Below are 21,875 nucleotides of genomic sequence, written 5' to 3' on the forward strand. Positions count from 1 at the left end.
GGTAGCAATGACCACAAAGTGGAAAAATAGATGGCAGCCATGATGGCTACCCTTATCAGGAGTTTAGCTAAATCTTAACAGTAAGACTTAGCTTTAGCATTAGTAAGGTGACCCATGGCTTTTTCAGCAGCTAGCTTTCTCCTGAGTTTAGCAATCTGGTTTGCTGCAAAAATACACTTTTTCTAGCCGTTTGTTGTACATGTAAATTTAAAAAGCTATTTTCTTAACAAAGGACACACTTATATTGCACATTTTTGTATATACAATGAAAAAGATCAAATCAAAACCGTGACAGCTGATCATATATGTATTTAATGTCTTGATTTACTGTTCGCACCCCAAAGATTCTTTCAAATCTGCTTCTATTCGTATTAGAGGTTCTTGCTTCAGGTTCATTGTTTCTTTGGTTGGTTTACACACTTCATATTTTATCTCTACAGACAAGATCTGTGTTTCAATGTAAGCTGCAAACACTGGAGGTCAGTATAACCAAAGCATTAAGCTGCGAAAGAATCAAACAGTTACCAGCCAGTGTTTAAATGACTTGCACCAGTGGTGTGTTCATTTCAGACATTAAGGTTTCGCCTTCCCCAGCTGATGCAAACTCCGTCTTTGTAGCTTGCACGTCTCAGCAGTGGGACGCCTCGATCCTGCAGCCCAGTAAGCCGTGCTCGATGACCAGCTCCGTGCTTGTATTGTTTTTATTTTTGTCTTTTTTTGTTTTCATGAGCCAACTGTGAAAAAGGGCTAGGGCACACACTGATGCAGTTTTGTCTGTTAGCTGTATATTTAAGTTATTTATTTTCTACAGGTATTGCTTTTCACTGAGCTATGCAGTAACAGTTGTAGGATTATTTATTATGACGAGACTTCATCATAAGTCGTGTTGTTTTCAGGTCGTACCTCATCGTCTGTCCTTATTTCATACTCGGGCCGTCTGTCTTCTCTGCATGTGGCTCATCGACGGATGCTTTGAGAGGTTTTTCTTTCAGTCTTAAGGCGTACTTTAAGTATTGCAGCACCTTTGCATTTTCCTGTATGAAAGTTCTCAGAGTGTCATACTTCGCGTTCCTCTTCTTGTAGCAGCGTCAGGCTGTCCACAAATCTGTCGAGTCCTGAGCTGCAGCTTTAACAGTGTCTCTGCAAAGCCACTTTGGTTTCTTTGATGGGGACATAATCCCCAAATGGTTGAAAATCTTCCCCCACCTACACGCCTCTGCAGCAGGTGAGAGGCATGTCCCTGCAGTAGTTAATTTACGTCGCATTTCATCTCTTTGTTGACATTTCAAAAGCTTGAGTCAGCAGATTTAGGACATTTTGCTGCAGAGGTTAATGTTTTGTTTTTTTAATCAGCTAAACGTTGCAGCCATATCTCTGTACCAACAAGTCATTTAACAACTGATTTGGACACTTTAACCCAGTCAAACTCTTATAAAAATTGAAGTTGAAGACCAAACAATAACACAAAATAAACTTTTTTTTTTTTGCTTTTAAGTTCTGTGAACAGTTCAGTGCTTCAGATCTGTCTTAAAACTCTTGTGCTCTCTTTACTTTAGCTCAGCGCTTCTCAAACTGTGGGGCAGGCCCCACTGATGGGCCACAGAGACACCGCATGAAGTGCAAGGATGATGAGAAGCAAAATAGGAAGTGATTCTAAGCTGAATAAAATGTTTTTTGTAAGCAAATAAAACAGCGTAGATTGATTGAAATTCAAATTGGGTCCCTTTCTACTGTTAGTGATTTTAAGGACCTCCTAAATTTAAGTGCATGGTTCTGCTGTCTTAACTGAGGCAGGAAAATGAATCTCTTCATTAACTGCTCCTCTCTTCACATCTCCTCCGTGTCCCTATACTCTGCAGCTGATACCTTAAACGTCATGTGCCACTGCAGTCCGCTCGCTGCTCTTCCTCTTCTTCCTCCTTCTCTCATGTCGCCATTTGAAGAAGAAACTTGTAACCAATAAAGTACTACTGTCCCAATTCGAGGCACATCCAGTCATAGCGCAGCATCCTTTAGTCCACCAGTCTGTCAGTAGGAAAACAGAGTAGAGGATTAAAAAAAGGCATACCTTGCTACAACGACTGTATCTGAAAAAGAAAGTAAAATCAGATTAACATATCTTATAATCTGAGTAGAAACTCTTTGGAAATGATTTGTAACTTCTTTCCAGAAATAAATGTTCATATTGGTCAACTTTCACCTGCATTTGTGCTTTTCTGACTCTGTTTACTTTGTCTACATGACATTTCCCCCATTACAGATTAATGAAGCCAGTTGAAGAATGAAAATGAATTAAAACCTGCATGCAGGTTTATTATAATTATTATAAAAATCCATACAATATGCAAATATCAGCTGATATTTGTATGTGCACAATTATGACTGAAGTTGTTTATTTACTTTACAATGTTACAGCTGAGACTGACAGAAAAAAATAGATGTAAATAAATGTGATTATTAAAATATATCACAACATAAAATTAGGAACTAACTGGAGAAGTGGGCGTCCCAGAAGCTCAACCTGTATCAGTCCTTGAGATAAGTTTAGTATTTTACCCCCACTTGTTATTTATCTTGAAGACGTTCTATATTTTTAGTTCAACACATAAGGACAGAAAGCAAGAGACTTGGGTGGAGTGAGCTTATCGAGTGCTGGCACCTGCTGAGATGCGTGTTTCCCTGATTCCCCCACCCATTAGTATTTTATTTTGTTTAGTTTTTTACATTATTACTTTTAAATTTTGTTATTTTGGTTTTACTTAGTTTTATTTTATTCGATTTTATTGTACCTATATTAATTAAAATATTTTTAATATGTTTATGTCGATCGTAGGCTCCTGGAGCATTACGCATGCGCCTCTTTCCTTGCCACTCCTCTGGCTTGCCGTAGAAAAGCGAAAGTCATCCAATAAGGAGCATGTCATATGCTAGATTGGTGAGTTTTATTCATCGTGTTCATCGTTTGTCACATGTAAAGTCATCTCGTTTTAGGTACTGGCTCTATGTTGTCGAAACTTGAGGTTTTAAAAACAAAACGACAATGAAAAGTCAGTTAAACGATGCTAGGCTAATTGAAAGCTAACCTTAGCATTGTGTTAGCTCCTCCGTATAACAAACAGCCATTAATCATGAGGAGACACCGAAACTCCTTTTTGTGTTCTGAATTCGTGTTAAATACGTGTAACTGACACCCCAGAGTCATCCATCGTATCACTGCGTGTCTAACCGGTGTGTTTACTATGCTTGTTTGCCGCCAGGTGTCGCTATGTGCCGCGGCTCCGGGGCTGGCGGGCCTGCTGAGCGGCTCGGTGCTGGCTGCAGGTGAGGGGAAGAAGAAGAGCAGCCAGCCGCCTCTGAGCATCGAGGAGGTGGGTTCAGACAGAGCCTTTCTAAAGACTTTGTTTTACTTTGTCTGTGACTTTGTTTACATCATGTTTACGACGTAGTGCACACAGCCACAGAGGTCTGGATCAGAGTCAGAGCTGACCCTGGAGGGACAGCTTCTGCATCGCAGAGCTTCAGAAGGTCACACTCTGTATTTGTTTCAGCTGCCGTCTCTGTACACCAGCCCTGAAGCAGCGGTGGCCCAGTACGTAGAGCCAGAGGCCGGGCCGGTGGAGCAGAGGGTGGCCTCACTGAGGAAATGGGCAGAACCATACACGAGCCAGTGTCAGGTTTGTTTACTTAACCTCAGGTGGACAACTCAAGAAAAACAGAAAATTAGTCAACCTTATGATGAACATGGACATCTGTCCAAAGCAAGCAGCACTTTATATATTAAATTATATTTGACCTGTGTGTACAGATTTTATATACTTTCAGACTGTGGCAGATCACGTGTTCTTATAGATTTTTGTGCTGATGTATTTCTGGAAGAGAAGCTGTCATGCGGCCTAAGCTGTTGTGCTCCTGTTGTTCTTGACAGTCTCCACGAGCCTGTGGCTTTCTTTCTAATAAAGGACATTGTGGGATTCTTTTTTCTTCCTCTCTGCCACTGTTGCAGAAACATTCCCACTGAATCCAAACAGCTCGTGTTGCCTCAGAGGAGGCGGCATTTCTGTTTCTGTGAGGTTTGTGGCCTTGAGGTGAAGACGTGCAACAAAGACATGACGACGACTGGTTGCTTTCAGAGAGACGCCTGGGAACTTGTCTTTGAAATTTCTTTGCTTTCTGTTCTCCTTTCGTTTATCTCCTTCTTTCTTCTTCTTGGTTTTCTTTCTGTTTTTCTCTCCCTTGCTCTTGTTGTTCTTTTTTCTTTCTACCGCTGTGCCTCCTCACCTTTAAGCCTACCAACCATCCTCCTTTCTTTCTGTCCTGCTGTTCTTCCTTTCCTACTGACATCATTCCTTCCTTCCTCCTTTCTTACCAGCTGTGCTTCCTGGCTTCCTTACTTCTGTCCTTCCATTCCTTCTTTCGTTCCTCACATCCATGATCCTGCTATCTTTCACCCATTCATTCCTTCCATCAGTCCTTACAGGGAGTGCAGAATTATTAGGCAAGTTGTATTTTTGAGGAATAATGTTATTATTGAACAACAACCATGTTTTTGGAAGTAGTTTTTAGTTTGTTTTTAGTTTTAGCTATTTTAGGGGGATATCTGTGTGTGCAGGTGACTATTACTGTGCATAATTATTAGGCAACTTAACAAAAAACAAATATATACCCATTTCAATTATTTATTTTTACCAGTGACACCAATATAACATCTCCACATTCACAAATATACATTTCTGACATTCAAAAACAAAACAAAAACAAATCAGCGACCAATATAGCCACCTTTCTTTGCAAGGACACTCAAAAGCCTGCCATCCATGGATTCTGTCAGTGTTTTGATCTGTTCACCATCAACATTGCGTGCAGCAGCAACCACAGCCTCCCAGACACTGTTCAGAGAGGTGTACTGTTTTCCCTCCTTGTAAATCTCACATTTGATGATGGACCACAGGTTCTCAATGGGGTTCAGATCAGGTGAACAAGGAGGCCATGTCATTAGTTTTTCTTCTTTTATACCCTTTCTTGCCAGCCACGCTGTGGAGTACTTGGACGCGTGTGATGGAGCATTGTCCTGCATGAAAATCATGTTTTTCTTGAAGGATGCAGACTTCTTCCTGTACCACTGCTTGAAGAAGGTGTCTTCCAGAAACTGGCAGTAGGACTGGGAGTTGAGCTTGACTCCATCCCCAACCCGAAAAGGCCCCACAAGCTCATCTTTGATGCTACCAGCCCAAACCAGTACTCCACCTCCACCTTGCTGGCGTCTGAGTCGGACTGGAGCTCTCTGCCCTTTACCAATCCAGCCACGGGCCCATCCATCTGGCCCATCAAGACTCACTCTCATTTCATCAGTCCATAAAACCTTAGAAAAACCAGTCTTGAGATATTTCTTGGCCCAGTCTTGACGTTTCAGCTTGTGTGTCTTGTTCAGTGGTGGTCGTCTTTCAGCCTTTCTTACCTTGGCCATGTCTCTGAGTATTGCACACCTTGTGCTTTTGGGCACTCCAGTGATGTTGCAGCTCTGAAATATGGCCAAACTGGTGGCAAGTGGCATCTTGGCAGCTGCACGCTTGACTTTTCTCAGTTCATGGGCAGTTATTTTGCGCCTTGGTTTTTCCACACGCTTCTTGCGACCCTGTTGACTATTTTGAATGAAACGCTTGATTGTTCGATGATCACGCTTCAGAAGCTTTGCAATTTTGAGACTGCTGCATCCCTCTGCAAGATATCTCACTATTTTTGACTTTTCTGAGCCTGTCAAGTCCTTCTTTTGACCCATTTTGCCAAAGGAAAGGACGTTGCCTAATAATTATGCACACCTGATATAGGGTGTTGATGTCATTAGACCACACCCCTTCTCATTACAGAGATGCACATCACCTAATATGCTTAATTGGTAGTAGGCTTTCGAGCCTATACAGCTTGGAGTAAGACAACATGCATGAAGAGGATGATGTGGACAAAATACTCATTTGCCTAATAATTCTGCACTCCCTGTATATCCATCCTTTCTTCTATCCTTCCATCCATCCTTCATTAACCTCGTCTCTCCTTCCATTATTCTTCATGTGACACAGGAAATAATCAAACCTGCCATCAGACAGAAGTCTCTGTTCTGTAGTTGTTGGTAAATAGTAAAACGCTCCATTAACAAGTGAAATTCAGCATCTTTATGTGTGTCTCTTGTTTTTTGCAGGAAACTGGCCGAGCTGCGTTGGAGAAAGTGGAGGTGAGTAAATGCTGAAACGTGTAAAAATATTTTTCTCGTTACATTTCATTGTTTCATTTGTTTCTGAGCTGAAATATTCACAGCATGCACAGTAAGTATAATATCGAAAACGATCCTGAAACAAATTTGGCCCTTATGAGAGATAAAAAATATACCTGAAACCAGCCTGAGGAGGCTTTGGGCCTCGTGTTCAGGGTTGTATCTTTTTCTTGGATCCTTGTAACTTCTTACAATCGGACAAATACCAGACATTATTACACAAAGACCAAGGCTGAAAACAATGAGACAAACATGATAAAAGAATCTAATTTTAAAAGGAAACATGGATATAAAGGTCAGAACAGTATGTCATGAAGAACCCTGTACGTACGTCGGCTCTGTAGGTGAGTGTGTGTAAGTGAGGAAAAAACGGTGAATAATCCAAAACCTGACAGAAATATTGATACTGAAAGTGAATTAAAGAGTTAAATAGCTGTTAAAAACAAAACTATCAAACTCTTGTGTGTCGTTTCTTTTTGGTCCACCTGATGATCTTTGGACCTCAGCAGGTGTACCAGAGGGTGGAGCCCGTCATCGGCACATCAGTAACGACAGTCACAGGTGAGGAAATGCTCGTAACTTTAATCAGCTGTTTAACGAAGGCGTGTGTGGCAGCCTGTTTATGTTTGAACATTACATTTAAAATCTCCCTAAAAACCTTTGAGCGCCGTCACTCTGTCCTTCAGACGTGTACCAGTTCCTCAGTGACCCTCCTCCTGACCTCTACCCCAGTGTGGCGGCGGTGGGTTTCTCCGGCTTCCTGGGACTTTATTTGGCCAAAGGTAACGTGGGAACATCGGCTCTTTCTCACTGATGAATCGCGTCAGAGGGACTAATAATGAGTGTTACAGTTTAGGTTTTTACAAATGTGTCTAAAGCGACCTTGACAAAGTGCTGTCTCTTCACATTTTTCTCCGTGTTTTGCTGCTGATACATTTGGAGCCCTGCAGCTCCGGGATAATCTCCGTCCGCCCTCAGAGAGGAGGCTTGGAAACGTGTTAATCTAAAGCTGCTAGATCGTGTCTTATGTGGCTGCTCACAAACGTATAAATATTATTAAAGTGGATCTCCTCTGCTCGTGTCCGTGGACTCTGCTGGAGAGCAAAATAATCCTCGTTCATGTAGCCGTGCTTTTCCACACTTAAATGTTTCGTTCGTTTAAAGCAGACTCCTGTCTGTTTTCCCCCTTGCTGTTGTTCATTTGTGTAGATGTAAGCACGGTGGTCTCACTCAGGTGAGGACCAAACAGACCCTCTGCAGGAGGATGTGGTCTCGGTCCAGACAAACGACAGTGTGTTTGGTTTATGGTGTGAATGTGATCAAACCCAGCTATCGGGTGTATGTTGCAGGTTTGAGCTAAACAGCTTCCTGCAGCCAGACTGCAGGGCTTCCAGCACAGAAGCAAAAGTCCTGCACACTGCAACCCTAAATCAATGTTATGTTGGTCAATATACGTTTAATGTTGTGTTATACACAAGTAATACAGCTCATTCATAAAGTCCCAGACACAAAGCATCATTTTGTGTCTCTTTGATCTTATTTTTAATTAAAAAACAGGTTTTGGGTCACGGTTAGTTAATGTTTACCTCCTGCAGCTGTAATCTCACAGTTACATAAAGAAGATCAGCATTATAAAGTCATGCCTGTAAACCCCCACACACACACACACACACACACACACACACACACACACACACACAGTCATGCATTTACTCTGGATTAGTAGCTGCTCTGTCTTTGAAGTGAGATATTCAGTGACCCAGTAAAAGTGTGTACAGGTAACGAGGAACAGAACAAAAGGTGACTGACTCTCTCTCCCCCTCCCCCCCCCCCCCCCCTCCCCCCTCCCAGGCTCCAGGCTGAAGCGGCTGGTGTTCCCAGTTGGCCTCATGGCCCTGAGCGCCTCCATGTTTTACCCTCAGCAGGCTGCAACCGTGTTGAAGGTGTGTGTTTATGTGCTAACACACAGCAGAACAGTATCTGAGTGTGACTGTTTGTGACAAAAACATAGACTGTATCTAAAAGATGGTCATAAACACCCTGATTGGCTTCTTGTAGCCTTAACTCTGACGTCTTAGCCTCGTCCGTGATGCTTTTTCGGAGCCAGAAGTGTCGGCACTGCAGATGGATCACACAGATGCATGTGGCTGCTAATTAGAGCTGATAGGGGAGGATTGTTGCTCCTGGATCACTCAGAGTCCCTCGCCTGGTCTTTTCTGGTTGATTTAAGTCTCTTACTGTCCTCATATCCAGAGGCTAACATCTGCCCACACCACGTACTGTGAAAACATGATAAATGTGATGAAATTAGTTCTGTTTCACACTGAGGAACAACTGTTGCTGTGTTTACTTTGTTTGAATCAGTGTGAACGCTTCACCTGCTGCAGATAAAAACATTCAAACTCAGGTTTAGTTTTCTTTAATATTTCCCACAGCGCTGACATGCAGTCAGGAAACAGCTGCCAGCACCTCTGCTTGTTTCAGTTATTTTAATTTTTAGCCACAAATAAATTTTGCCGGAATTTGTTCCACGGAGGAAATTAACCTCCTGACTTTCTAAACTTTATCAGCCCAGCTCTGACGGACGAATCCCAGATGAAATCTTTCCAGGGATCATTCGTAAACACGTTGTGTGTTTGATCTGTGACTCGTTTCCTGTTCGGAAAGGGTTGTGTTTCCGTGCAGGAAGCCCGGGCTGTGAATTGTGTTTCTAATTTCCACTTGGGTGGTTTTAATCACTTTGTTTCCTTCACACGAACGGACAGAGCGAGACAGAGGCACACCCGGGCAGATGCACACAGCTGTAACATATGCAGAAGTGAAACAGAGGCACGGTGAGGATGTGAAAACATCTGGTCTCACGACTTAAAAGTGTGTCGGAGTCCACTCGGATGTCTGTAATGTTTCCAGTGACGTTCAGATTCATGAAAACCTGATGCTGAGCTTCAAAATCAGAAATGAAAACAGGAAACCAGGACTGAGGGACGCATCCAATGAATTTAATTTTGTTTCCAGTAATAAGGATGACATCGTTCTTTAGCCTTGTTTATGCTCACCACGTTGATGTTGCGCTCGCCATCTGTGATGTCACCGCTGACACTACAGCCATGTCACTTTTTATACTGGCCAGTCTGCTGCTTCCTCCTCGGTGATACAGGTCGTGTCGCCAGGCAGAAAAAGTCTCAGTGTCAGCGCTTGTATCAGATCAGAAGAAGTTTAAACAGGAAGCAAAGCGACCGCAAAGTTGTCTCCAGAAAGTCACGTCCTTATTTCAAGCTGCTGCAGCGTCTCGCTGATTAAAATACAAACAAGTGAACGATCCCTGGTTCGATCCTGGAAGGAGACGCAGATCCCTTTGGGGCTGCGTTAGGAAGTAAAAACTCTTTTTGTCGCACGTACATGCTTCAGATCAACAAACAAAAGGCAGTTTTTAAATGATGATTTAATTTATTAAGCAAAAAACATCCTAAAGATCTCAAAAAGCAACACATGTCACGATCTAAAGAAACGACAAAGTCACTGACAGCCATCAGATTTACATTTCTCAGGCTTTGAGATTCCAGTAAACCACTGGGAGAGCTATCATACCTTCCCAGTAGTGGCCAGTCTGCCTGGCTCCATGAGGTCACAATAGAACCCAGAACAACATTCAAAGAACTGCAGGCCTCACTTAAGGTCAGAGTTCATGATTCAACAATATAGGAGCAGTCACAGCAAAGGCCCGGTGTCCTCTGTGCTTTAATCTGGTCTTTGGACAGCTGAGAGCATCTGATCCACAGACCTCAGTGATCTTGCAAAAGATCAGAAAGGTATGAGTGTGCAAACCCACGCAACGCCTTAAAAACACATAATAAAACCTTAAAATGAATTCTAAAGCTAACTGGCAGCCAGTGCAAGGATGCCAGTATGGGAGATATGTGGTCTCTGCTGCCGAGTGACCAGCTGCAGTCGACTGACTGATGACACCGGAGTAAAAACTATTACAAACGATGGCATGGATAGCTCTCTCAAAGTCTCTCAGACAGAGAACGGCTTCACTTTAGTAAGTAGTCAAAGGTGAAAGAAACTGGACTTGATGACGGCATTAATCTGTTTATCAAACGTTGGAGTCAAAAATCAAATGAAAGGTTTGGACTGGCTTTGGAGTCCAGACTGAAACTGAGATCAGCGGTGTGACCTTAAACAGGCTGTTTATGCTCAAACATCCTCCAGTGTGGTTGAATTTACACTATTCTGCAGAGAAGAGTGGACCAAGTTTGTTCACATCACTGTGATCGTCCACAGTGATGTAGACAAACTCACTGTCAGGTATCACAGAGGCTGACTGCAGTTCTTGCAGCTGAAGGTGGGACAGCCTGTTATTAGTCTGAGGAGCTTGGAAAGAAAAGCATCTGGACTTGTTTAAGTTGCTTGAAGACGTTTCACCTCTCATCCAAGAAGCTTCAGACGCTTTTCTTTCCAAGCTCCTTAGACTACGATGACCAGGATGACTGAGAACCTTCACAGACATACGACCGGTTATTAGGTTTAGGGGGCAGTTACTGTTTCCCACAGGGCCGCGTAGGTTTGCATGACTTTTTTCCCTTAATAAATAAAATTATCATTTAAAAACTGCCTTTTGTATTAACTCAGCTTTTCTTATCTGACTAATATTAAAATTCATTTGCTGATCTGAATGTGTGACAAATATATATTTTTTAAATCAGGAAGTGGGCAAATACTTTGTCGTCATGGTTCTTTTATTGCTTTTTATAAAGTCTGGTTTTATTTTGATTTCAGTTAAAAATAATGTTCCCCTCTAGCTTTGGTTTAAGTTCACTGTAATAACCTTGGTGTAGCCTCTGAATCAGATGTGAAGTCTTCTCTCCTTCCTGAGTTGCAGTGCCTGTAACATTTGTTAAATATTAACCAAAGGACGACATGATGAGCTCAGTTTCGCTGCTAATGGCAGAGACACCGGCGCACGAGTGTGAACGCACTCAGCACAGAACTGTGAATCTCGCTCAGCTCGACACCAGAAGCTTAAATTGAAATCCCCACTTTTTATCATTTATTTGAAATTTACTTATAATTCAAGGAAATGCTCTTTTTCTGAGTTCAGTGGTAATGATGGGGGCACCATCATAGCTGGCATGGCTGAGCAGGTGACGCTTACATCAGAGGCTCGAGTCCCGGACCATTTCCTGTGTGGGCCTGCCCACTAACTGTCCAGTAAAGGCTGAAGCTTGGAAATAAACCATTAATGAATTAATGAATCATTCGTATTACAATTAAATTTGATATTCTTGTTATTGATCGTGGCTCAAGAGTTGGCAGTTTGTCTTGTAATTGGAAGGTTGCCGGTTCGAGCCCCGGCTTGGACAGTCTTGGTCGTTGTGTCCTTGGGCAAGACACTTCACCCGTTGCCTGCTGGTGGTGGTCAGAGGGCCTGGTGGCGCCAGTGTCCTCGCCTCTGTCAGTGCGCCCAGGGGCAGCTGTGGCTACAACGTAGCTGCCATCACCAGTGTGTGAATGTGTGTGAATGTTGTGTAAAGCGCTTTGGGGTCCTTTATACTAAGTGAAGCGCTGTACAAAAACAGGCCATTTACCATTTATAATTCCAACAAAATTCAGCAGCGACCAAACGTCAGCTTCAGAGATCATTTTCTATCTGTGCGTCTGCGTTTAGCTGATGTGTTTCGCGTTTCCTGCAGGTGAGTCGAGACTCGGCGTACACCTGGACTCAGCAGGGCCGCGCCGCTCTGGAGACTCTGTGGAAAAATCCACCGTTTGGCAAAAAGGAGGTGAGTCTGCGGCGGATGCTTTTCATGTGTTCGGTTTGCTGTTTTGATCTCCTGACGTTTTTTGTTTTTTTTTGTGTGTGTGTGTTTGTGAAGCCTGAGAAGAAAGAGCAAACGAAGGGCAGCAACACGAGCAGCTGAAGACGGCGAGCCGCTAACACCTGTGTACCTCCCAGAGCTGACAGTCGTTACATGTGAGCTTCACTTTGAATCTTTCCAAAACACCTCCGCCTCTTCCCAGAAGCAGTTTGGCTCATTGCACTGGACACCTCCTCCTCTGTAAACATTCCTTCTTTCTCCTTCGATGACTTCAGCTCCTCCGGTTTAACAGAACAGGTCACAGTGACCTTTCAAAACACTTCCTCGTGCTTTAACGTCCCATTCTGCTACAGAGACCCACTAAACTCTGCCAACAACAGCATTCAGATCAGTCCGATCAGTCGTTAACACACATTTTTATTCATATCTGTCATGATTTTCTTCTTCTTTTCTCCTATTTTGAAGTAAACTGAATATTTTGACTGTTTGAGCTGGGATCGACTCCTTTCTTTAGTTTTTACTGTTTATGTCAGTGAACTTAGACGGCATATATCCCAGAGCTTTGCCTCTGTCCTCTGGAGGAGGATGTAAACGAATGAAGTCGTCCCCGATGTAGTATTCAGGTCACACTGTGATTCTTATAATCCTGATTTAATGCAGTGTTATTGTGTGCACCCATCTTCAGGTATTAATGAACTGCATAATATCCATGTCTAACATTGTACTGTATATATTATGTGTAATTAAATCCAGCATTTAACACTAAAACTGCATTTATTTTTCTCTTTTGATAGTTACTCATAAAAATGCATATTTAAATTATTATTATTATGTGATTACATCCTTAAATCTCACCTGTATGTTGTAGTAAAGAAAAATAGATCTCACTGTTTTCACAAAGACAACACAAAGTGCTGAACGGTGCAGTTCCTCTAACGTCCACTAGAGGCTGGGCCTAAAGGTTAGTCACCTCTCATGGATTCCTATGCACATCTGTACCACATCTGTACATTTAATTGCTTTATAGAAACTGTCCAGAGGGGATTTTATTTTAATAAGTTATCCGTTTGGCTGCTGGTGAGCCTTAAAGTGAACAGCTGTCACTTACAGCTCCACGTAAATTAGCGGCTTCGCCTCCACCGACAGAAGCACAACAGAAAAACCAAGAGGACGACCTGGACGTTGTCCAGCGTTGTTCTTTCTCACACTGTTGGTGCTGGGAGGTTAAAGACCAGCTAATGCCCACAGTGACCGTATGGGATGTTTGAGTTCTCACTCTAAAATTAAACTCCGGAGGAAACTATTACTGGACGAGTTTCCTGTTTCCTGGCCGTCTGTTTCTGATCCTTTGATGTTTGAGAGTTCAGGCTGCAGACTCTGGACTCGTCAGCATGTTTAGCAGGGATGCTGAACAATCAAAGGCCTCGGATCAAAGTTTACATTTCTGTCTAAAATCAGCTCTGTGTTTCCTTTTGGGGCCCTGCTGCTCTCGGCGGGTCCATAAAATGTGACAAATATAAAACTGAAGCAGTTCCATATTTATTCATACAGAAAATAATCATTTTGGGCCTGATGGTGGGGCTTTAATTGCTCTCAATTGCAGTTCTTTTTATGCAAAAGCTTTAAACAAATTAATATTTCCCTCAAAATCTGACTTGAAATACATCAAATCAACCCTGTATTTTTGAGTGGATTCTAGTTATTGCAGTTACATAAAACCAGCAACACAAACCCTCAAAAACAAACAGGTCGGGTTTATTTCAAAACGATTGCTGACCAGAGTGCTGCGCGAGTTCTTGAGAAATATGTTTTTCTGTTTTATGAGAAACGCAAACATCAGCCTTTCTGTGACGTCGAAGCTGATGTTTGCTCTTAAGCATCAATTCAAAGTGAGCAGGTCAGATGTGAAGCTGTAGACTCTCACAGAGCCAATAAAAGCTGGTTTTATTGCTACGCTAACTTTGGTATTTATAACTAAGGCATGCAAAATTTAACCTCAGTACTTTTTATATTTTTGAAATTACAGGTCATGAAAATACACGATGCTTTCAGCATTTTTAAGTCCCGTAACTACAGGCGATATCTACATGAAATTTTCAGGGCTAAAGATTTGCAGCCAAATTAGCTTCAGGTCACAGGTGTCGAACTCCAGGCCTCGAGGGCCGGTGTCCTGCAGGTTTTAGATGTGTCCTTGATCCAACACAGCTCATTTAAATGGCTAAATGAGCTCTTCGACATGTCTTGAAGTTCTCCAGAGGGGCCTGGTAACGAACTAATCCTTTGATTCAAGTGTGCTGACCCCGGGTGAGATCTAAAGCCTGCAGGACACCGGCCCTCGAGGCCTGGAGTTCGACACCCCTGGGTTAAAGCATACGAAAGATTCCAGCCCTGATTCCTTCTGTGTCTCATTACTTTTCTATTACTGTTGTATTTTAGCACTCATGATTGCCGCTCACGGCTCAGATTCACAGTTTAGATACTTTAAATCGATCAAAGCTCCTTTTTCCAGATTTGGTTGCTTTTTTCACTCAATTTCTCCTTGAAAACGAAGGTTTTGGACATTGATGCCTGAAAAGAAACTGAAACTGACAGACTGTAAAACATTTGTGTGTCATGCAGAGGCTCACACCCTGCAAGAAAACAGGAAAACCTCAAGTAGAAGTACCTCAGTGTCGAAAACAGTACTGCAACTGATAAGAGGCTTTGTTACTGATGAGATTAAAAGACACTGAGCTGTGCAGCCAGTAATGACAGTGAGAAACACGCCCGTGATCCAGTACAGCAGGGTCCCCAGTCCCAGTCCACGAGGGCCGGTGTCCCTGCAGGTTTTAGATGTGTCCTTGATCCATCACAGCAGATTTAAATGGATAAATGACCTCATCAACATGTCTTAAAGTTCTACAGAGGCCTGATAATGAACTGATCATTCAGGTGTGTTGACTCAGGGTGAGATCTAAAGCCTGCAGGCCCTCATGGACTGGGATTGGGGACCCTGCAGTACAGCTTACATGTTGCAAGATGTGTTAAGTTGTTTACGCACATCTGAATAAGAATTAAGGAACTCAGAGCTGAGGAAGAAGAGAGAAAGCACAAACAGCAGCACATCCGCTTCCTGTTTGTCTGCGGCCTGCTGGGTTTTTATTTCAGCTCATGCTTGTTAGAAATCAGATGATTTGGCTTCTTGAAAGTGCCGTGTTGTTTTTTCAAAGGAAGAGGAAACCTGCATGAACCCAGAGCTCCGTCACGTGTTCAGACGGATTAAAGGAAGCCAGAGACAAAGAAAAAGAAAGCAGATGTCAGTTAAAGTGCAAAGACTCTGGAAACGTGTGTTTTAGTCTCGTTAGCTTCGAGTGAGGATGTTTGAGAGGTTTTCTAACTTGTCTCCACCTGTAACCCTCGTGTTTAGTATACGTGTGTTTTTAAATGCTGAATTTGCCTTGTCATATTGTTTCAGAGTAGAGAGCACAAACTTGTGTGTCGGTGTGTTAGTTTAGAGTCAGGGTTTGTGATTGATTCACTTCAGCAGCTATTTTGATGTCAAGAGACAAAAGCAGACAAAGTCAAAGAGTGATGACCTGTCGGCTCAGGTCACAACGATCCCGCGTCCTCACACATCCTGTTTTATTGTGGTACGGACTTTTGTTTTCCTCGTTCTGCTTTGCCCTTATTAGTTTCAATTAGCCCTGTGTTTATACTCGTCGCTTCGCATCAGCTTTCAGATCTGTTTTACCTCAGCTCTCACTTCCTCGCGCTTCACTGTCTATGATATTTATACAACTTCTTTGTGTTTCATTTCAGGACTTCTGAAACCCTTATTTCCTGTAGAGTTATGCACAGTTCAAGTGCATAACTGCTCACGTGATGAAGTCAGTGTTTGCACTTATCTAATGTAACCGCTTAAACTTAAATTAGTTTTTGTGACAAGTAGTTCACAGCATCACTGCTATGATAACACTAATTATGTTTATTATGAGAAACTGGAGGGCAAACGTTGGTCTGTGGTGTTTAGGAACTGTGTGCAGGAGGTCAGTAGAGTAGCGGTGCAGCAGACACTGCACTGTTGGATGGAGTCAGCGTTTATGTGCAGGGTGTAATTGAATGATTTGGGCTTTAAATCCCACACAGCAGCACATAAAGTGTAATTACACACAGCTGCATGGTTTCAATGCGCCCAGCACGCCCGGTGATGAGGGAGCGCCTTTCTCTCCTCAAACCAGGCGGCTGGAAGTGAAGCTGGAGAAATCAAGAGACTCTGAGATGGAAAAAGAAGTCAAAACTATTCAGGGGGAAGTTTTTTCCTCTCCTTTTATGCTCCTTACACTCTGCTTCCCAAACAAACCTCCCTTTAAAGGCCCAGAGTCTGAGACTTTGAGGAAACCGGCCCTCGGAGATAAATGACCTCACCGCACAGACATTCTGTGGAAAACTGTGTAATGAGGCTGCTGCTGTGTCAGTGGGTTTTAAATGATGTCAGAGGGTTTTCCAGACTTCTCATGTTATCAGCACAAGTCTGAATCCAGCCAGCTAAGACATCTTGTGGGGTTATATTCAGTAACGTAAACAAAACAAACCACAAAGAGGAGACTACGAGCCCTGAAGCATAGCGCCTGTGCAGCTAAGCTTTAAAAACAGTGGATTTATCCACATAAGGATCCTTATGTTGATGCATATGAAAAGCAAAGGTGGGAGTTTCTCAGATTGACCTGATTTTAGATGGACTTGATCATAAATCAGCCCTGGAGGCCTGACAGGCGTCACCGGATAAATTCACTGACCTGCAGAAGCATTTCCTCCAGCTGATGAAAGCTTAACCAGAAATATAATTTAATAATTCAACGTAAACGAGACTGATAAGATCAGTTGTTAAAACAGCACAGAGGAAGCTTAGAAGCAGGACCTGCAGCCATAATCAGAGGAGACACTGAACTTGTGCTGACAGGCGAACAGTAACTTTGCAGACAGACAACCGTCTGTGAGGTTAAACTTTACGACACGACTGTGCTTTTTCATCATTCACTGTTTCGTTATCATGTCCCTGCATCTTTATGGCAACGAGATTTCTTCTGGAACAATCTCCAGTTATGATAAGAGCTATAGAAAACTATTAAAACATAGTTCAGGCCATTTAACTGAGTTCACAGTCCAGCCTTTGACTGCTTTATGAGTCCAAACGAGGCTCCACAAAAACATCTGATAAACTGAAAACAGAGGATGCGTGGACACACAGTAACAGTATGTACTGTTTGTGTTTGCAGGGGCTCCATTTCCATTAAAACTATTTTTGAACTGCAGGTTTTATCTTGCACGAAGAAGAACAAAAAACCTGAATTCATTTTATAATCTCAGAGTTTTCCTTGCAAACGTTTCCCAGCAGCATCAACATAACTGCAGAGCTGCAAACCAGTATGTAAAAGCTTTAAGTGCAAACATAGGTGAAATACAGTCAACAAGGCAAGAACAGACGGTTTCATTCTAAAGAGCTTTAAAGTCAATATTTGGTGTGGCTGCTGTCATCCTGCACAGCTGAACTCTCCTCGGGAGCCTTAAGAGCTTGAAAAAAGAAGGCAGCTGGACTTTGTTAGGTTTGTGAACTAATCCAGGAGGCTTCTTCAGTTCTGATCATGTGTGTCATCACCACGGCGTGAAAAGAAACCGCTGCTGCCACCCACGATGCAGTCTCGAGAACCCTTCACACCTGGCCTCAGGTGACCTCAAGTGTTTTCACGCTTAATACTCAGTGATGGTAATGACCCACGCCTTTCTCCACACCCATCGTCAACGACCACCTCCAAACGGGACGCTTTTGTTTTTAGAACTGAAGTTTAAAGAAGTCCACTTTCTTTCTTTTCTCAGGTCTGTGGGGCGACGACGACCTGGGTGAGAAGCTGCAGTCGTGCTCTCCTGCAGCTTTCTTTCAGCACTGTTCTGGAATAATTCTCCGGGCTTCAAGGACAAAATGTCTGCCCGGCCTTTTGGTCCCACGCTGCTTCAGTAATGTTGATGTCTGGCTTCTGGGAAGGCCGTGCTATGACTCTGTGCTCTAGCATGTTCGGTTATGCTTTTAGTGCCCTGACATTCAGGGGTCAAGCTGAAAAGTGAATCTGTTGTGAATCACATTTTCCAAGATGGCATCGTACGCTGGGTCAGATTACAATGGTGCTTTTGTGTTCATAATTTCATTAATCTCTTACTGGCTGACATTAAGCTCCCAGTGACGGAGCCGCCACAGTTTTGCTTCCCCAAATATTTGAAACCTTAGATTCATCTGTATCAGACCTGTTTGCTCTCATTTCTTAAGGACATGTGGGTCATATGCCGTGTAGTTTACTGCCTGCCACTTCTCCAAGGTCTCAGCCATCAGCTCTTTAATCACCTTGATGCAAATACACAATTTTATTCCAGTCAAATATTCAGCTTTTGGATTTTTCAGTCTTAAAAAAAAAAAAAAAAAAAAAAAAAAAAAAAGGGGAACCAACGTGTTTGTGACAGGCTGCTAGTAACAGTTGTGTGTTGACGACACCGATCCAGCCCTCAAGTTAGTTTCTTTTTAAATAAGTGAGTTGTAGGTCTTTGTTTGGTGGCCAGAGTGGCAAAAGAAAGACATCATTCTGTAAAGGTCAGCGCCACAGACTGGATGAGTGACTTAAAACCAGGAGAACTTAACGTCAGAATCTTCCTGATTCAACATAAGGACACGAGTGGACTCCTGCACTGTAGGTGACACATGGCCTGGTAAAGTTTTCTAATGAGTTTGAATTCTGTGAAGGAAACTATGAATTCAAGTGCAATCAAAGGCAAGTATGTAACCAACTGAAGAATGACAGTTGTGTGCGATTAGCAGTTTTTATTTAAAGCTAAAAGTGATTTTAAGATTGAATAAAGACGAGTAACTCTGTGACAGATTAGACACAAAAGGCTCACTAAGACTACGAACTACAGACAGATTAAATACACCAGATTACTGTGATAAATGCTGCATTTCAAAGCTGAACTCTTCTGAAAAGCCGAGGCGCGTCTGCTCGGTCGGGCCTCTTATTCCTCAGATGGAGCGGCCATCTTGACGAGGCTGTCCTTGTCGAACCTGAAGAGCCTCCATCCCTCCTCCTGAGAGAGGTCCTCGGCACCGCGCCGCTTGTAGAACTGGACCGACGGCTCGTTGTTCTCCGCCACCACGAACATCATGCCGGTGCAGCGCGTCTTCATCGCCAGCTGGAAGAGGACGGAGAGGAGTTTAGGTTGGTGCGCTCAAAAGAACAGCCAAAGTCAGGATGCACTTTAGTTTGTAAACACTCACATTACTGAGGTGCCGCAGGATCCCTGAACCGATGCCCAGACCTGCAGAAAGAGGAACAATTCAGGCATCAAAGCTGCAGAGCAGGAGTGAATGTAAACAGATGGAGATGTTTTTACCTCTGTACTCATCCATCACATAGAACTCCTCCAAGTAGAGCTGCTTGCCCACCCAGGGGTCGTACGTGAAGTAGTACATGGCGAAACCCACCACCTTGCGATCTGCAGGGAGAAACGACCATGTTAGGCTGTTAGAAACCAGACATCTCATTCTTGAGATTATGTGGATAAAATATATGCTGAGACTATGCAGAGCAAATAAAAGCAGGGCTGAGGTTTAATGTTTTGGGAATAACACCAGGCTTACAAGCTGTGGAGGCAAATTCTTGTTTAAGATGTGAACAAAGAGACAGTTGGGCAAAAATAAATAACTGCAACACCAGAAATGGCTCCATGCAGGAAAACGTCTACCTTAACCTTCAACCTCCTTCTTAGGGGAAATCTGCCAGAACTTTCTCGGCCTAATCAGACTGTTTACGAGCGTCTGCGCTGCAGTCACTGGGAATGTGTCCAGATGGTGCCTCCCCTGTAGGTCAGGCACAAACTGTACTTCTCTGTACATCTCAATGGAAGCTACGTTGTGAAGAACAATTAAATAAACGTGTTCAGGGGGACTAACACCTGCAGGCGAGCGTCTGACTCTTGGCCTGCATTTACAAAACCAGGATGCACACCCTGTGGAAACGCTGTCTCAGCAGATGGTGGGAAACATTTACTCTCCTTATCAGGTGACATGATAACCTGACGGTTCCTGTGGGAAACTATTCAAGCCTCAGGCTGAAAACGATCCTCCAAGTGTTTTTGCTCCAGAAAGAGGATCCGTGGCGTTTCGTACCTTCACTGCTCTTCTCTCCTTGGATCTCAGTGATGATGCAATGGTAAAACGGGGTGTCACCGAAGCCATCCTCAAGGAGCTCTACAGGCAAACACAACCTTTAATTATTTACACAACAGAGCAGGTAGTCTTTTAGTCGTGTGCAGGTGACTTTAAACTCACCTTTCTCAGTCAGTGTCACCTGGTGCTCCATCTCCTCGTATTTTGCAAGTTCCTGGAACAACAATGGGATGATGTCATTCGTAGTGCGACACAGCACTCCTGATGCCGTTTCATTTTTATTTAGTCCAGAATCCGGTTTGTTTTGAGCTCAATTTCTTAAACAAGCAAAGTGTATTGCAGCTCTGCAGCTCATCCAGTATTCTAACAAACATTTTATTGTGCGACAAGTCATTTATTGATTAAGAACACAAAAGAATCATTGTAATAATTGGTCAGTATCATTGTGGTGATTAAGATGTGAGCGTCGAGGTTTAGATCTTTTCCATCACTTCACTTTTATTCAATGGGAATGATTGAGCAAATTCACAAGAAATGAATTGACGTTAGGGTCATTAAAAGGACCAGAAAGGAGGGAGGTTGAAAAAAATAATCTTCTCTTTTTACAATTGTATGGGAACAAGTTAAAATGGCTTTACAATTTACAAGCCAAAAAGTTAAGTGGAATTAACTAGAAGGAGCCAATTTTATTTATTTTTTAAAGCCAAGTTTACAAGTAAAGTCGATAAGGTCCTTTAAAGTCGGTATATTGTGTAAACTGAAAATGACGTTAACTTTAACTAAGAGGCCTCTAAACGCCCTGATGCTAAATATAGGCGCCACCAGTTTCCAGATCAAACCGGCACCCTCTTCGGGGTTTCGCAGATGTCGCTTGTTTTGTTTTCCTCCACTAACGTTTCCGCGTCGGGGTCAGCCATGATACGGACACCGCGTCACACGGACCATATTTAGACACCCGGCCGCTCTGAGTCATCTGACGTTAAAGAGGCCTCCGGCTCTGACCTCATTCTCGGACATCCTCAGGAAAGCTCACACCTGCCGATGTTTCGCTAGTTAACGGATTTCCACAGCTAACGGATATTGTAACACGTAACAGTTCCCTTTAGCTTTCGACCGCTATATTGAATTCCTGCTCGTTTCATATCAAATTAATTACGTTTATCCCCAAAACGGTATTTGGTTTTTTTAATCCCACAGGCCTACCTTCACCAGTCGTAATATATCAGGCACGTCTCGGGGTTCAGCTTTTCGTAATTTATACTCCATTTTCTTCTTTTACTTTTTTTCCCTTTCGTCAGAAGTCCTCTGTATGTAAATTGGAAGATTAGGTGTTTCTTCATTCGCCTCGCAGTGGCTTTTCCCCCACAGTCAGCCTCTGGTCCGAACGCGCTCGTCGAGATAAAACATTCAGTATAACTGGCCCTCGGCTGGGTCGCTGCCGCTCTACTGTGCCCCCTTTGTTTATGTCAGGGCTTTTATAGCCGGCTCGCGCTGCAATATAATTGGTCGGTTCACTCAAGTATCGCATTTCTGACAAATCAGCGACACCCCCTGGTCACTTTTTTTGTCCAATCGGGGTACAAAGAACGGTCACATGTGGGGGTCT

At 43.1% G+C, this 21,875-nt stretch overlaps 2 protein-coding genes across 3 annotated transcripts; one reads left to right on the plus strand and one right to left on the minus strand.

The window, feature by feature from the left end:
• Window positions 1–403: 403 nt before the first annotated feature.
• apoob (apolipoprotein O, b) lies at window positions 404–12,832 on the plus strand. Of its 2 annotated transcripts, none has more exons than XM_085363057.1 (9): window positions 404–692; window positions 3,258–3,368; window positions 3,549–3,674; window positions 6,194–6,226; window positions 6,772–6,826; window positions 6,952–7,047; window positions 8,117–8,208; window positions 11,959–12,048; window positions 12,142–12,832. In XM_085363057.1, exons 1-9 carry the CDS (start codon window positions 540–542, stop codon window positions 12,184–12,186), a joined length of 801 nt encoding a protein of 266 aa, XP_085219183.1. In that variant the 5' UTR covers window positions 404–539; the 3' UTR covers window positions 12,187–12,832. The 2 variants fall into 2 exon arrangements, with proteins under 2 accessions (XP_085219183.1, XP_085219182.1); XM_085363056.1 differs by lacking the exon at window positions 404–692 and adding an exon at window positions 2,901–2,935.
• A 5,724-nt stretch (window positions 12,833–18,556) lies between these two features.
• Window positions 18,557–21,706, minus strand: LOC146625888 (diamine acetyltransferase 1-like). The gene is made up of 6 exons (XM_085363062.1): window positions 21,473–21,706; window positions 20,432–20,483; window positions 20,270–20,350; window positions 19,495–19,596; window positions 19,379–19,419; window positions 18,557–19,293 (listed from the first exon to the last, which is right to left on the minus strand). Exons 1-6 carry the CDS (start codon window positions 21,533–21,535, stop codon window positions 19,117–19,119), a joined length of 516 nt encoding a protein of 171 aa, XP_085219188.1. The 5' UTR covers window positions 21,536–21,706; the 3' UTR covers window positions 18,557–19,116.
• Window positions 21,707–21,875: the final 169 nt, after the last annotated feature.

This window comes from Diplotaxodon limnothrissa, linkage group LG9 (genome assembly GCF_057381915.1).
Source record: "Diplotaxodon limnothrissa isolate DT_005_m linkage group LG9, D_limnothrissa_male_GT1.1, whole genome shotgun sequence".
Lineage (NCBI taxonomy): Eukaryota > Metazoa > Chordata > Actinopteri > Cichliformes > Cichlidae > Diplotaxodon > Diplotaxodon limnothrissa.

Excerpts from the sequence above, each read along its gene's own strand:
- apoob (XM_085363057.1), top strand. The coding sequence starts at position 540 with ATGACTTGCACCAGTGGTGTGTTCATTTCAGACATTAAGGTTTCGCCT. Across the intron at positions 6,827-6,951 it reads ATCAGTAACGACAGTCACAG|ACGTGTACCAGTTCCTCAGT; the intron begins GTGAGGAAATGC and ends TCTGTCCTTCAG. Across the intron at positions 7,048-8,116 it reads GGGACTTTATTTGGCCAAAG|GCTCCAGGCTGAAGCGGCTG; the intron begins GTAACGTGGGAA and ends CCCCCCTCCCAG.
- LOC146625888 (XM_085363062.1), bottom strand. The coding sequence starts at position 21,535 with ATGGAGTATAAATTACGAAAAGCTGAACCCCGAGACGTGCCTGATATA. Across the intron at positions 20,351-20,431 it reads GGTGACACTGACTGAGAAAG|AGCTCCTTGAGGATGGCTTC; the intron begins GTGAGTTTAAAG and ends GTTTGCCTGTAG. Across the intron at positions 19,597-20,269 it reads AGGAGAGAAGAGCAGTGAAG|ATCGCAAGGTGGTGGGTTTC; the intron begins GTACGAAACGCC and ends TTCTCCCTGCAG.